The following is a 13,176-nucleotide window of genomic DNA, read 5'->3' as shown; positions in this document are numbered from 1 at the left end:
GTAATTAAATACACAAATGTCAAATTACATTTAATTATTTATAAACGACAGTTAAGTCCGGATTTAGACATTGAAAATGATCAACTATTGTGTAACTATATCTAATGTATGCCTCACTTTGATGCCACTAACTAAATAGTTACCATGATTTAATAGTAACTTTATGGTTTACTTTGATAGTAAGTATTAACTTAGCACTGAAAAAAGGTGCCAATTTCTACTAAGTTTAAATTTAAAATGCCACTGGTCATAAAGGGAAGTGTCGAATTGCATTCTTTACATTACTTTTTGCCTGTATTAGCAAGTTTAGTTCAGCAATGTGTAGTCCTTAATTCACAAACTATTACCCAAGGTTTAAGTGAATTTGGACATTACCACCCATTCTGTTGATGTGTCAGAAATAAGAAGCCACGTTTCATCAAAATTTAGGTACTTTGTGTATTTTCACACTAGAAGTAAACCCACTAAATGTTCATATTCTTCTCTTAGAGTTCGCCTTCAACTCTACAGGACAGAGAAGATGGGTTGGGGCGTTCGAGCGTTGCAGGACATCCCCCAGGGAAGCTTCATCTGCGAGTAAGAGTCCACCTGTCCAATCAAGGTATGTTTTCCACAGAAAGTGTCAGATTAAGTGATGTCTTCTTCCCACGCAGATATGTGGGGGAGCTGATCTCGGATGCAGAAGCCGACGTTAGAGAGGACGATTCCTACCTTTTTGACTTGGACAATAAGGTACCACAAACTACTATAGTGATAATAATGAAACTACAATAAACATAGTTTTAACTCTCTAATAGTTATCTCTGTAAAGGCTTTAATTTTAATATAAACCATATGCAAAAGCAGATAAACAGCTTTTAAAAAAGTTGGGCTGTCAAATCAGATTAATCACATTTATGAATTTGATGAATTATGATTACAGTTATCACAGGTGATTATTCCCTTGCATGAATAACATTTGCTTAAGAAAAGACACCAATATTTGTACATCAATGCAAATTTTGGTCAGAATGTCATCTAGGTATGTTTTTATCGTTTTACCTGTATGCTGGCTATTTATTTTCACCAAAAATTGGTAGGAGTTTTATCTCAAGTTCTTCCAGGCCATATTTTGGAGTAAAAATTTGCCAGCAAGCACACCAATCGAAGTCTTTTCACAAAAAAAAAAAAAAGAAAGAAGTCTTTTCACAAATTTTTGTGCTGACATATGCATTGATCTGATCCATGACCGTATAATGTTTAAGTTAAAAGAGCTGTACGGTAAAAAAAAATGAATTGCATGATTAATCTAAGTGTGTTCGTCATTAATGTGATATTTTTAATAATTAATCATATGAGTTATTTTGTTAATGTTGACAGCCCTAAAAAGGTAATGGAAATTTTAAAAACACAACTGAAAAATCTGCATTTCACATTATGATTTTTTTTACATTCCCGAGATGAACTATTTAGTCTATTCATTTAAATGTTGTGCACTGTTGAGTGGATTCATTTATTTTCTGGTTATCTATTAGCACACCAAGTTATCTTAGGGAAGGCCTGGTCAATTATTTTGACTCGGGGGCCCAAATTTAGAGAAAAAAACGTGTCTGGGGGCCGGTAAATCTATTTTTAGGAACACAAATACAAAACCTCACAATAATGTCTGATTGATTGCTAAACACGTTATGACAGACCGCCTTAAAAAACGGAATGGAATTTAAAAATGTTTTACTGAATGAGACACCCAGAATGTACATGAAAATAAAGAATGTGGGATTTACAATATTAACTATGAACGATAAAACATTGAATATTGCCAACATATGAACGTCACACCCCCTCTCGATTGACATATTTTACAATCAAGCGAAGCGCAACAAAAATGCAACAAACACAGCGAAATATGAAAGCGAAGGGTAAAAAATAAACCCACCTACTATCTGATATATCACCAAGCTTTAGAACTAGACCTTTAGATCTAAAAAATGTTTTGGGGAATGTCCGGCGGGCCAGATTGAAAAGCTTAAGCGCATGCGGCCCAGGGCCTTAATTTGCCCAGGTCTGTCTTAGGGTGTACTCACTTCGCCATTCATACCATACTGGACTTGGTCGTGATTCACCGTGTCCCCAAAGGACTCAACTATATTTTTATTTTACTGCAATATGCCTGATTTAGTGGATTACTTCCAGTCATATTTGATGATTTATTCTGTGTGAAGTGGCGACTTTCATTACTTGCCAAAGAGTGAGCGAATGCATTTGATGTGGAAAAGATGATCGATTCTACGATGCATCACGATTAGAACATGGGTGATTCACGAATCCATGGACTGTTTTAAAATGCGGCATTACTGCTAATGTTCTCTAAACGTTAGTTGTAGGTTTAGTTCTAATAAACAATGGGAGAACCATTAACTAACATTATATTAATGTTATGTGTCAGCTTGGTTAGTGCAGACATGTGGAGTTAGGAGGAGAGGAAAAGCTATTGTAGCCGCAGCGCTAGGCTACCTTGAATGTGAAGTAGTGAAACAAGAAAATAATAAATGCTATGTGCACTTCAACAGAGGGCTAATCGGAACCACATTACATCAGAGAGTAACCAGCTCAGAAGAGGAAATTAGCAAGTAGATTAATACGTCAGGAGAGACAATAACATCTATACAGTAGAGCACACGTCTGTCAGCCATAGATATGAATGAGCAAAGAAGCGACACATGTCTTTAAACCGCAAGTTTATGGCGACTGCGGCCAAAAGTGTCTGAACATTGTATGGTTTTAGAAAGAACAAAAATTAAATCAAAGTTACTTTAAATGGGGTCCCACAGTAAATTTTTGGGGTCCCACTTTTTTGTAAGCGTTTTGAAAACAAATGATAAATGTATGCATTATCCTGTTATATCTCACATTCTAAATTGTGTTTTGGAAAAAGGTTGTCATAAACGTTATTTTATTCATTAAAAAAATAATACAAAACAAAAAGATTTTTGTATGCATATGTAAATGTATTCAGTTATAAACATTCATTCACGTTCTTCTTTCCTTCATGGATCTAAACTTTACCGCTGCCGGTATTTTTATTGTAATATTTGCAGAATGTGTTTGTTTTATTTTTGTCCAAAGTAAAACAAAGAAAACAATCTGAAGTTGTCTTTATTTTTTAGTTTTAATCCCATGATTTTAGTCCGGCCTGCGTGTGCACAGATTTCCCTCCATGCGGCCCCTGAGCTAAAATGAGTTTGACACCCCTGCGCGTATGACATTCTTACTACCAAATTGCACTTGTATCCATATATTGGGGTATTTTCTTAAGGAAACTTTAGTTATGCAAGCAAATAGCAACCTGTGATTAATCATGATTTATCACAGTTCAAGAGTGTGATTAATCTGATTAAAAAAATTAATCACTTGACAGCCCTCGTTTTTTAACTTTTAGATTATTGTGAGTAGAGATGTCCGATAATATCGGCCTGCCGATAAATGCTTTAGAATGTAATATCGGAAATTATCGGTATCGGGTTTTTTTTTATCGGTATCGGGTTTTTTTTATTTTTTTTCATTTTTTATTAAATCAACATAAAAAACACAAGATACACTTACAATTAGTACACTAACCCAAAAAACCTCCCTCCCACATTTACACTCATTCACACAAAAGGGTTGTTTCTTTCTGTTATTAATATTGTGGTTCCTACATTATATATCAATATATATCAATACAGTCTGCAAGGGATACAGTCCGTAAGCACACATGATGCTGGTCCACTAATAGTAGTAACCTTTAACAGTTAATATTACTCATTTTCATTAATTACTAGTTTCTATGTTACTGTTTTTTTTTTTTTATCGGTATCGTGTTTTGTTTTTTTTTGTTTTTTTTTAATTAAATCAACATAAAAAACACAAGATACACTTACAATTAGTACACCAACCCAAAAAACCTCCCTCCCACATTTACACTCATTCACACAAAAGGGTTGTTTCTTTCTGTTATTAATATTGTGGTTCCTACATTATATATCAATATATATCAATACAGTCTGCAAGGGATACAGTCCGTAAGCACACATGATTGTGCGTGCTGCTGGTCCACTAATAGTAGTAACCTTTAACAGTTAATTTTACTCATTTTCATTAATTACTAGTTTCTATGTAACTGTTTTTATATTGTTTTACTTTCTTTTTTATTCAAGAAAATGTTTTTAATTTATTTATCTTATTTTATTTTAATTTATTTTTTAAAAAAGGACCTTATCTTCACCATACCTGGTTGTCCAAATTAGGCATAATAATGTGTTAATTCCACGACTGTATATATTGGTATCGGTTGATATCGGTATCGGTTGATATCGGTATCGGTAATTAAGGGTTTGGTCAATATCGGATATCAGCAAAAAGCCATTATCGGACATCCCTAATTGTGAGTATTTTATGTCTATCATGAAATGTGTTGGTTTTCATGAACAATTTCCGGAAAGCAGTCGCATTAAAGTCATTTCGTGACTCCACCTTTTCCAGTCAAACATTCCAGCTGCAATTGATGTCTAACAGAAGACGTGTTTTCTTCAAGGACGGGGAGGTGTATTGTATTGATGCTCGTTACTACGGCAACATCAGCCGCTTCATCAACCACCTTTGCGACCCCAACCTCATCCCAGTGAGGGTCTTCATGCTGCACCAGGACCTGAGGTTTCCTCGCATTGCCTTCTTCAGCTCCAGAGACATCCTCAGCGGCCAAGAGCTCGGGTGAGTGTTGAGACGTGTGAGTCACCTCCATCGATGGTCTGCATTGCACTTTTTAGGAAGGCTTGTTCATCCTATCTGTGTCTCTTTGCATAGGTTTGACTACGGAGACCGCTTTTGGGACATCAAGAGCAAGTACTTTACCTGTCAGTGTGGCTCGGAGAAATGCAAACACTCTGCAGAGGCCATCGCTTTGGAACAGAGCAGACTAGCCAGAATGGACGCCAGTCCAGAGGCGGGAGCAGACTGTGGATTAACTATACCCGGACACATTTAAAGGAACTCAAACTCATCGTAATATTATGGCGCATTTAACAACATGTTTAATCTACTATACTTTTTATTTTAGTCTATGTGATAACACATTTGTAATATCAACTTTTATCAATCGTCGACAACTTGGGCCGAAAACATTCAATTATTGCTAAAAAACAAAATGAGATCAAGTTTGCTTGCATACTGTATGCATATTGTCAAACAATTTTTATTTGCCATCATGTGTCACATACAATGTTTAGTTCCTGTTTTGCCAAGAAACAAGCAGCATTTTTTTTACACATTCTGACCTAACCTGCACCTGTACAGAGGATTAGGATTTCCATTTGCATTGACTTTTATTTTTGTTTTCTAACTTTCCTATAATAAATTCAGGACAATGTTTTCCCACATTGATTCCTGCAAGCATATTTTGCTGTCATGTACAGTACCATATATATACTGTCAATATGTACAGTACAGCCCAAAGGTTTAGACACACCTTCTCATTTCAATGTGTTTTCTTTATTTTCATGACTATTTACTTTGTAGATTGTCACTGAAGGCATCAAAACTATGACACCTGTGAAGTGAAAACCCTTTCAGGTGACTACCTCTTGAAACTCCATCGAAAGAGTGCCAAGAGTGTGCAAAGCAGTAATCAGAGTTTTGAAGAAACTAGAATATAAAGCATGTTTTCAGTTATTTCACCTTTTTTTGTTAAGTACATAACTCCACATGTGTTCATTCATAGTTTTGATGCCTTCAGTGACAATCTACAATGTAAATAGTCATGAAAATAAGAAAACTCATTGAATGAGAAGTAGTGTCCAAGCTTTTGGCCTGTATATATTTTTATTCTAATGATTATTTGCTTAATACGATTGTGAAACAGTACAAGTCGAAAGTTTGGTGACACTCATTCAATTGTGCAACAGTGTCACCAAACTTCTGATTAGTCGGGCCTGTAAGTATCCTTTAGCAACATTTTCTTACAGGTACTGTATGTATCAGAGTGATATCAACTCTGATGAGTGCTTCTGAACAGCAGAGGGTGCATATAAAGACATGAAAATGATTCAGAAATGTACTTTCCTACTTGCATTGAGGGATACAGTATGGCACATTCTGGTATCGATCTGGTACCGAGTAAATACAGGACCAGTATTGCAGATACCGCTACTTTTTACAGTATTGACATTTTTCAAGATCATAATAAAACGCAGCATATGTGTGATCAATTTACCTACATATTAATATAGCAATATAATAATTATTCCCTTGTGTTACAATTCTTTGAGCAGACGGTAAATAGCAAAACCTACTATTTGATATACAGTACAAGCCAAAAGTTTGAACACACCTTCTCATTCAATGCGTTTTCTTTATTTTTATGACTATTTACATTGTAGATTGTCACTGAAAGCATCAAAACTATGAATGAACACATGTGGAGTTATGTACTTAAAAAAAAAGGTGAAATAACTGAAAACAAGTTTTAAATTCTAGTTTCTTCAAAATAGCCACCCTTTGCTCTGATTACTGCTTTGCACACTCTTGACATTCTCTCGATGAGCTTCAAGCACACCTGTGAAGTGAAAACCATTTCAGGTGACTACCTCTTGAAGCTCATCAAGAGAATGCCAAGTGTGTCCAAAGCAGTAATCAGAGCAAAGTGTGGCTATTTTGAAGAAACTAGAATACAAAACATGTTTTCAGTTATTTCACATTTTCAACATTGACCAACAAAAGTAGTCTCTTGTGTTTTATTTGGCAAATATTTTGCTTGTATTATACAAAACCCAAAACCAGTGAAGTTGGCATGTTGTGTAAATGGTAAATAAATAACAGAATACAATGATTAGCAAATCCTTTTCAACCTATATTCAATTGGATAGACTGCAAAGACAAGAGATTTAATGTTTGATATGAACATTTTTATTTTTTGCAAATATTAGCTCATCTGGAATTTGATGCCTGCAACATGTTTCAAAAAAGACTGAGAAAGTTGAGGAATGCTCATCAAATACTTATTTGGAACATCCCACAGGTGAACAGGCTAATTGGGAACAGGTGGGTGCCATGATTGGGTATAGAAGCAGCTTCCATGAAATGCTCAGTCATTCACAAACAAGGATGGGGCGAGGGTCACCACTTTGTGAACAAATGCGTGAGCAAATTGTCCAACAGTTTAAGAACAACATTTCTCAAAAAGATATTGCAAGGAATTTAGGGATTTCACCATCTACGGTCCGTAATATCATCAAAAGGTTCAGAGAATTTGGAGCTCGTGACTTGATTCCTCAGGCGGTACTGCATCAAAAAGCGACATCAGTGTGTAAAGGATATCACCACATGGGCTCAGGAACACTTCAGAAAACCACTGTCAGTAACTACATTTCGTCGCTACATCTGTAAGTGCAAGTTAAAACTCTCCTATGCAAAGCGAAAGCCATTTATCAACAACACCCAGAATAGCCGCCGGCTTCGCTGGGCCCGAGCTCATTTAAGATAGACTGATGCAAAGTGGAAAAGTGTTCTGTGGTCTGACGAGTCCACATTTCAAATTGTGTTTGGAAACTGTGGACGTCGTGTCCTCCGGACTAAAGAGGAAAAGAACCATCCGGGTTGTTATAGGCGCAAAGTTAAAAACCTAGCATCTGTGATGGTGTGGGGGTGTATTAGTGCCCAAGGTGCTGTATTTTTCGGAGTATAAGTCGCTCCGGAGTATAAGTCGCACCGACCGAAAATGCATAATAAAGAAGGAAAAAAACATATATAAGTCGCACTGGAGTATTAGTCGCATTTTTTGGGGGAATGTATTTGATAAAACCCAACACCAAGAATAGACATTTGAAAGGCAATTTAAAATAAATAAAGAATAGTGAACAACAGGCTGAATAAGTGTACGTTATATGACGCATAAATAACCAACTGAGAACGTGCCTGGTATGTTAACGTAACATATGGTAAGAGTCATTCAAATAACTATAACATATAGAACATGCTATACGTTTACCAAACAGTCTGTCACTCCTAATCGCTAAATCCCATGAAATCTTATACGTCTAGTCTCTTACGTGAATGAGCTAAATAATATTATTTGATATTTTACGGTAATGTGTTAATAATTTCACACATAAGACGCTCCTGAGTATAAGTCGCACTCCCGGCCAAACTATGAAAAAAACTGCGACTTATAGTCCGAAAAATACGGTACATATCTGTGAAGGCACCATTAATGCTGAAAGGTACATACAGGTTTTGGAGCAACATATGTTGCCATCCAAGCAACGTCTTTTTCATGGACGGCCTGCTTATTTCAGCAAGACCATGCCAAGCCACATTCAGCACGTGTTACAACAGCGTGCGGGTACTAGACTGGCCTGCCTGTAGTCCAGACATGTGTGGCGCATTATGAAGCCTAAAATACCACAACGGAGAACCCCGGACTGTTGAACAACTTAAGCTGTACATCAAGCAAGAATGGGAAAGAATTCCACCTGAAAAGCTTCAAAAATGTGTCTCCTCAGTTCCCAAACGTTTACTGAGTGTTGTTAAAAGGAAAGGCCATGTAACACAGTTGTGAACATGCCCTTTCCCAACTACTTTGGCACGTGTTGCAGCCATTAAATTCTAACTTAATGATTACTTGCAATAAAAAATTAAGTTTCTCAGTTTGAACATTAAATATCTTGTCTTTGCAGTCTATTCAATTGAATATAAGTTGAAAAGGATTTGCAAATCATTGTATTCTGTTTTTATTTACAAACCCCGTTTCCATATGAGTTGGGAAATTGTGTTATATGTAAATATAAACGGAATACAATGATTTGCAAATCCTTTTCAACCCATATTCAATTGAATGCACTACAAAGACAAGATATTTGATGTTCAAACTTATAAACTTTATTTATTTTTTTTGCAAATAATCATTATCATAGAATTTCATGGCTGCAACACGTGCCAAAGTAGTTGGGAAAGGGCATGTTCACCACTGTGTTACATGGCCTTTCCTTTTAACAACAGTTAAGTGGGTTTCTGAAGTGTTCCTGAGCCCATGTGGTGATATCCTTTACACACTGATGTTGCTTGTTGATGCAGTACAGCCTGAAGGATCGAAGGTCACGGGCTTAGCTGCTTACGTGCAGTGATTTCTCCAGATTCTCTGAACCCTTTGATGATATTACGGACCGTAGATGGTGAAATCCCTAAATTCCTTGCAACAGCTGGTTGAGAAAGGTTTTTCTTAAACTGTTCAACAATTTGCTCACAAATTTGTTGACAAAGTGGTGACCCTCGCCCCATCCTTGTTTGTGAATGACTGAGCATTTCATGGAATCTACTTTTATACCCAATCATGGCACCCACCTGTTCCCAATTTGCCTGTTCACCTGTGGGATGTTCCAAATAAGTGTTTGATGAGCATTCCTCAACTTTATCAGTATTTATTGCCACCTTTCCCAACTTCTTTGTCACGTGTTGCTGGCATCAAATTCTAAAGTTAATGATTATTAGCACAAAAAAAAAGTTTATCAGTTTGAACATCAAATATGTTGTCTTTGTAGCATATTTAACTGAATATGGGTTGACATGATTTGCAAATAATCGTATTCCGTTTGTATTTACATCTAACACAATTTCCCAACTCATATGGAAACGGGGTTCGTATTCTGTTTTTATTTATACCATTTACACAACGTGCCAACTTCACTGATTTTGGGTTTTGTACAGTGACTGAACAAAGGAATGATACTTAAACATGTTAAGTGTTCATTAAATTGTGTTCTAATACTCACGCTCTGTCACACATTTTAAAATAAAGTTTAATCGAGAGCTGCACAATAACACGTTGCTGACGCCGCCATTTTCGTGATTGGCGTTTTTACGATGCGATGTAACTGGCATTTCGGTGAAGGTATTTGCCCAACATAGTGAACTCCTTCGTTCGTTTCAAGCGCTTGAAAATATTAAAATCATTTATTGGAATATAAAAATGTATGTTTTTATTTCCCAAGCGGCGCGTGCACCTGGCCACTTCCGGTGCACGTCTCCCAGCAGGTGCGCGTGTGACGTCACTGCGTGGCAACGACTGCCAGGAAGGAAAAGATTTGTTCCTTTTATGCTGGCCTGTTGCCAAACCACTTTTTTAAAAACTTTTTCGTCGGACGGTTTGTGGCCGAGTTGAGGTAAAAGCGACCTGTGAGTGGGAAGCCAACGAAGTGAAGACGGGAGGAGAGGCGGAAAATGGGCAAAAAAGACAAGATAAATCCAGAGTCTCCGTACGGTGAGTTGACGTCGCCCGTTACCTTGTTTTGCCTTTACTTGGTACACGGAATTAAATAAGAAGTTCAAAAATGATGTACCTTTGAATAAGTGTGGTTATATATTTCATGATGTATACCTGTTTTATCGGTGACTCATTGACAATGAGGAAATCTATTAAATTCAATACAATTGTTGGTATCGATCTGAAAGGACCAGTATCCCCAAAACCGATACCGACTCTTTTTACTTGAAAGTTTTCAATATCTTTGAGTGAGTGTTGACAAACCAGAAATATATTAATTTGACTAATAGTACTTATTAAAGATAATAAATAGTATTAATCATAATATTATAATACAACAATGTAGGGTTGTCCCGATACCAATATTTTGGTACCGGTACCAAAATAAAGGGCACCACAAAAAATGGCATTATTGGCTTTATTTTAACGAAAAATCTTAGGGTATATTAAACATATGTTTCTTATTGCAATCGAACAACAATTTTGTCCTTAAATAAAATAGTGAACATAATAGACAACTTGTTATTTAGTAGTAAGTAGGGATGTCCGACCGGTAGGAGGCCACGGAGAAGACCCAGGACACGTTGGGAAGACTATGTCTCCCGGCTGGCCTGGGAACGCCTCTGGATCCTCCGGGAAGAGCTGGACGAAGTGGCTGGGGAGAGGGAAGTCTGGGCTTCCCTGCTTAGGCTGCTGCCCCCGCGACCCGACCTCTGATAAGCGGAAGAAGATGGATGGATGGAAGGATAGGGATGTCCGATAATGACTTTTTGCCGATATCCGATATTCCGATATTGTCCAACTCTTAATTACCGATATCAACCGATACCGATATATACAGTCGTGGAATTAACACATTATTATGCCTAATATGGACAACCAGGTATGGTGAAGATAAGGTCCTTTTTAAAAATAATAATAAAATAAAATAAGATAAATAAATTCAAAATATTTTCTTGAATAAAAAAGAAAGTAAAAACAATATAAAAACAGTTACATAGAAACTAGTAATTAATGAAAATTTGTAAAATTAACTGTTAAAGGTTAGTACTATTAGTGGACCAGCAGCACGCACAATCATGTGTGCTTACGGACTGTATCCCTTGCAGACTGTATTGATATATATTGATATATAATGTAGGAACCAGAATATTAATAACAGAAAGAAACAACCCTTTTGTGTGAATGAGTGTAAATGGGGGAGGGAGGTTTTTTGGGCAGGCCGATATCGGACATCTCTAGTAGTAAGTAAACAAACAAAGGCTCCTAATTAGTCTGCTGACATATGCAGTAACATATTGTGTCATTTCTCATTCTATTATTTTGTCTAAATTATAAAGGACAACCTGTAAAAAATTATTATTAATCCACTTGTTCATTTACTGTTAATATCTGCTTACTTTCTCTTTCAACATGTTCTATCTACACTTCTGTTAAAATGTAATAATCACTTATTCTTCTGTTGTTTGGATACTTTACATTAGTTTTGGATGATACCACAAATTTAGGTATCGATTCGATACCAAGTAGTTACAGGATCATACATTGGTCAGAATTTAAGTCCTCAGCTGTCCAGGGACATATTTCCTGAGTTTATAAACATAATATGAATTTTGAAAAAAAGGAAAAAAGATTTTGTGACGATAAAAAATATCGATGTAATCATAGTAGTATCGACTAGATACACTATTGTACCTAAAAAGGGAAATTTAAAGTACCAATGATTGTCACACACACACTTGGTGTGGTGAAATTATCCTCTGAATGTGACCCCCTTGATCACCCCCTGCGAGGTGAGGCGAGCAGTGAGCAGCAGCGGTGGCCGCGCCCGGGAATCGTCTTTGGTATGACTCGGCCGGGGTTTGAACTCACAACCTACCGATCTCAGGGCAGACACTCTAACCACTTGGTATCATTACAGTGGATGTCAGGTGTAGATTCGCTATTGTATCCTCCTACGGTGTGTAGTGAAGCATGTTTAGCTATTCCTCGTCCTGCAGGGATGATACTTGTAAGAAACTTACTTTATTTGTCGCCATGGAGACCAGGATTAGTGATTTAGAAGTAGCTAAAATACTGCCGACTGCGGATGGATGTTCGCTGCTAGCTATCCAGCCATGTCTTAAAACACCTATTCCTGAAAACCAGCAATGTCACGACGTGATGATGCGCCGTCATGCCCGGGAACTGGTACTTTTCAAACAGAGTATAGTACCGTTTTTGATTCATTACTACCGCGATACTATACTAGTACCGGTATACCGTACAACCCTACGACAATGTAACAATGTATGCCATTAGTGCCTTACACTGTAACACTTTTCAAACAACATAAAGTGCAGTTTGAGCAAATGCCATTGGCGCTAATTTAAAAGCTTGCTCCTAAACCCCCCTGTGCAGAAGAACCTTGAGAGGAGATTTTTTTTTTTTTTATATATATATTTATAAAAAAAATAAACCTAGAAGAGAACTGGAAAATATATCGAGAGAAGATGTCCCACTTTCTGCACTTTTAAAAAGGATCTTAAATAGAGACGCAACGATAAACCGTATAATGATAAACCGTGGTAAAACTTCCCACGGTTAGTATTACCTCAAATCTAGACTCCAAACATCCCAGAACAAGCTAGTCAGGTTACTTCTAGACCTCCACCCCAGATCACACCTCACTCCTACCCACTTCTCCAAAGTGGGATGGCTCAGGGTGGAGGACAGAGTAAAACAACTTGCACTGAGCCTAGTCTATAAAATTCGCTACACCTCCCTGATACCGAAGTACATGTCAAACTACTTCCATAACGTAAATGACCGCCATAACCACAACACCAGGGGGAGCTCCACAAACCACGTTAAACCCAGATTCCGATCTAACAAAGGTCTTAACTCATTCTCCTTCTTTGCCACAT

At 37.0% G+C, this 13,176-nt stretch overlaps 2 protein-coding genes across 2 annotated transcripts in view; both read left to right on the top strand.

The window, feature by feature from the left end:
- ehmt2 (euchromatic histone-lysine N-methyltransferase 2) overlaps positions 1-5,411 on the top strand; it is a 39,010-nt gene extending 33,599 nt beyond the window's left edge. Inside the window, exons 23-26 of the mRNA XM_062029989.1 lie at positions 490-576; positions 654-732; positions 4,553-4,728; positions 4,822-5,411. Coding sequence (XP_061885973.1) covers positions 490-576; positions 654-732; positions 4,553-4,728; positions 4,822-5,002 — 523 coding nt within the window. The 3' untranslated portion in view covers positions 5,003-5,411. The remainder of the gene's footprint in view (positions 1-489; positions 577-653; positions 733-4,552; positions 4,729-4,821) is intronic.
- Positions 5,412-10,013: 4,602 nt separating this feature from the next.
- slc44a4 (solute carrier family 44 member 4) overlaps positions 10,014-13,176 on the top strand; it is a 42,411-nt gene continuing 39,248 nt past the window's right edge. Inside the window, exon 1 of the mRNA XM_062029988.1 lies at positions 10,014-10,267. Coding sequence (XP_061885972.1) covers positions 10,228-10,267 — 40 coding nt within the window. The 5' untranslated portion in view covers positions 10,014-10,227. The remainder of the gene's footprint in view (positions 10,268-13,176) is intronic.

Source organism: Entelurus aequoreus, linkage group LG20 (genome assembly GCF_033978785.1).
Source record: "Entelurus aequoreus isolate RoL-2023_Sb linkage group LG20, RoL_Eaeq_v1.1, whole genome shotgun sequence".
NCBI classification, from domain to species: Eukaryota; Metazoa; Chordata; class Actinopteri; order Syngnathiformes; family Syngnathidae; genus Entelurus; species Entelurus aequoreus.
Note: the sequence above shows the minus strand (reverse complement) of the source record. Positions and strands in the feature narration are given on the sequence as shown.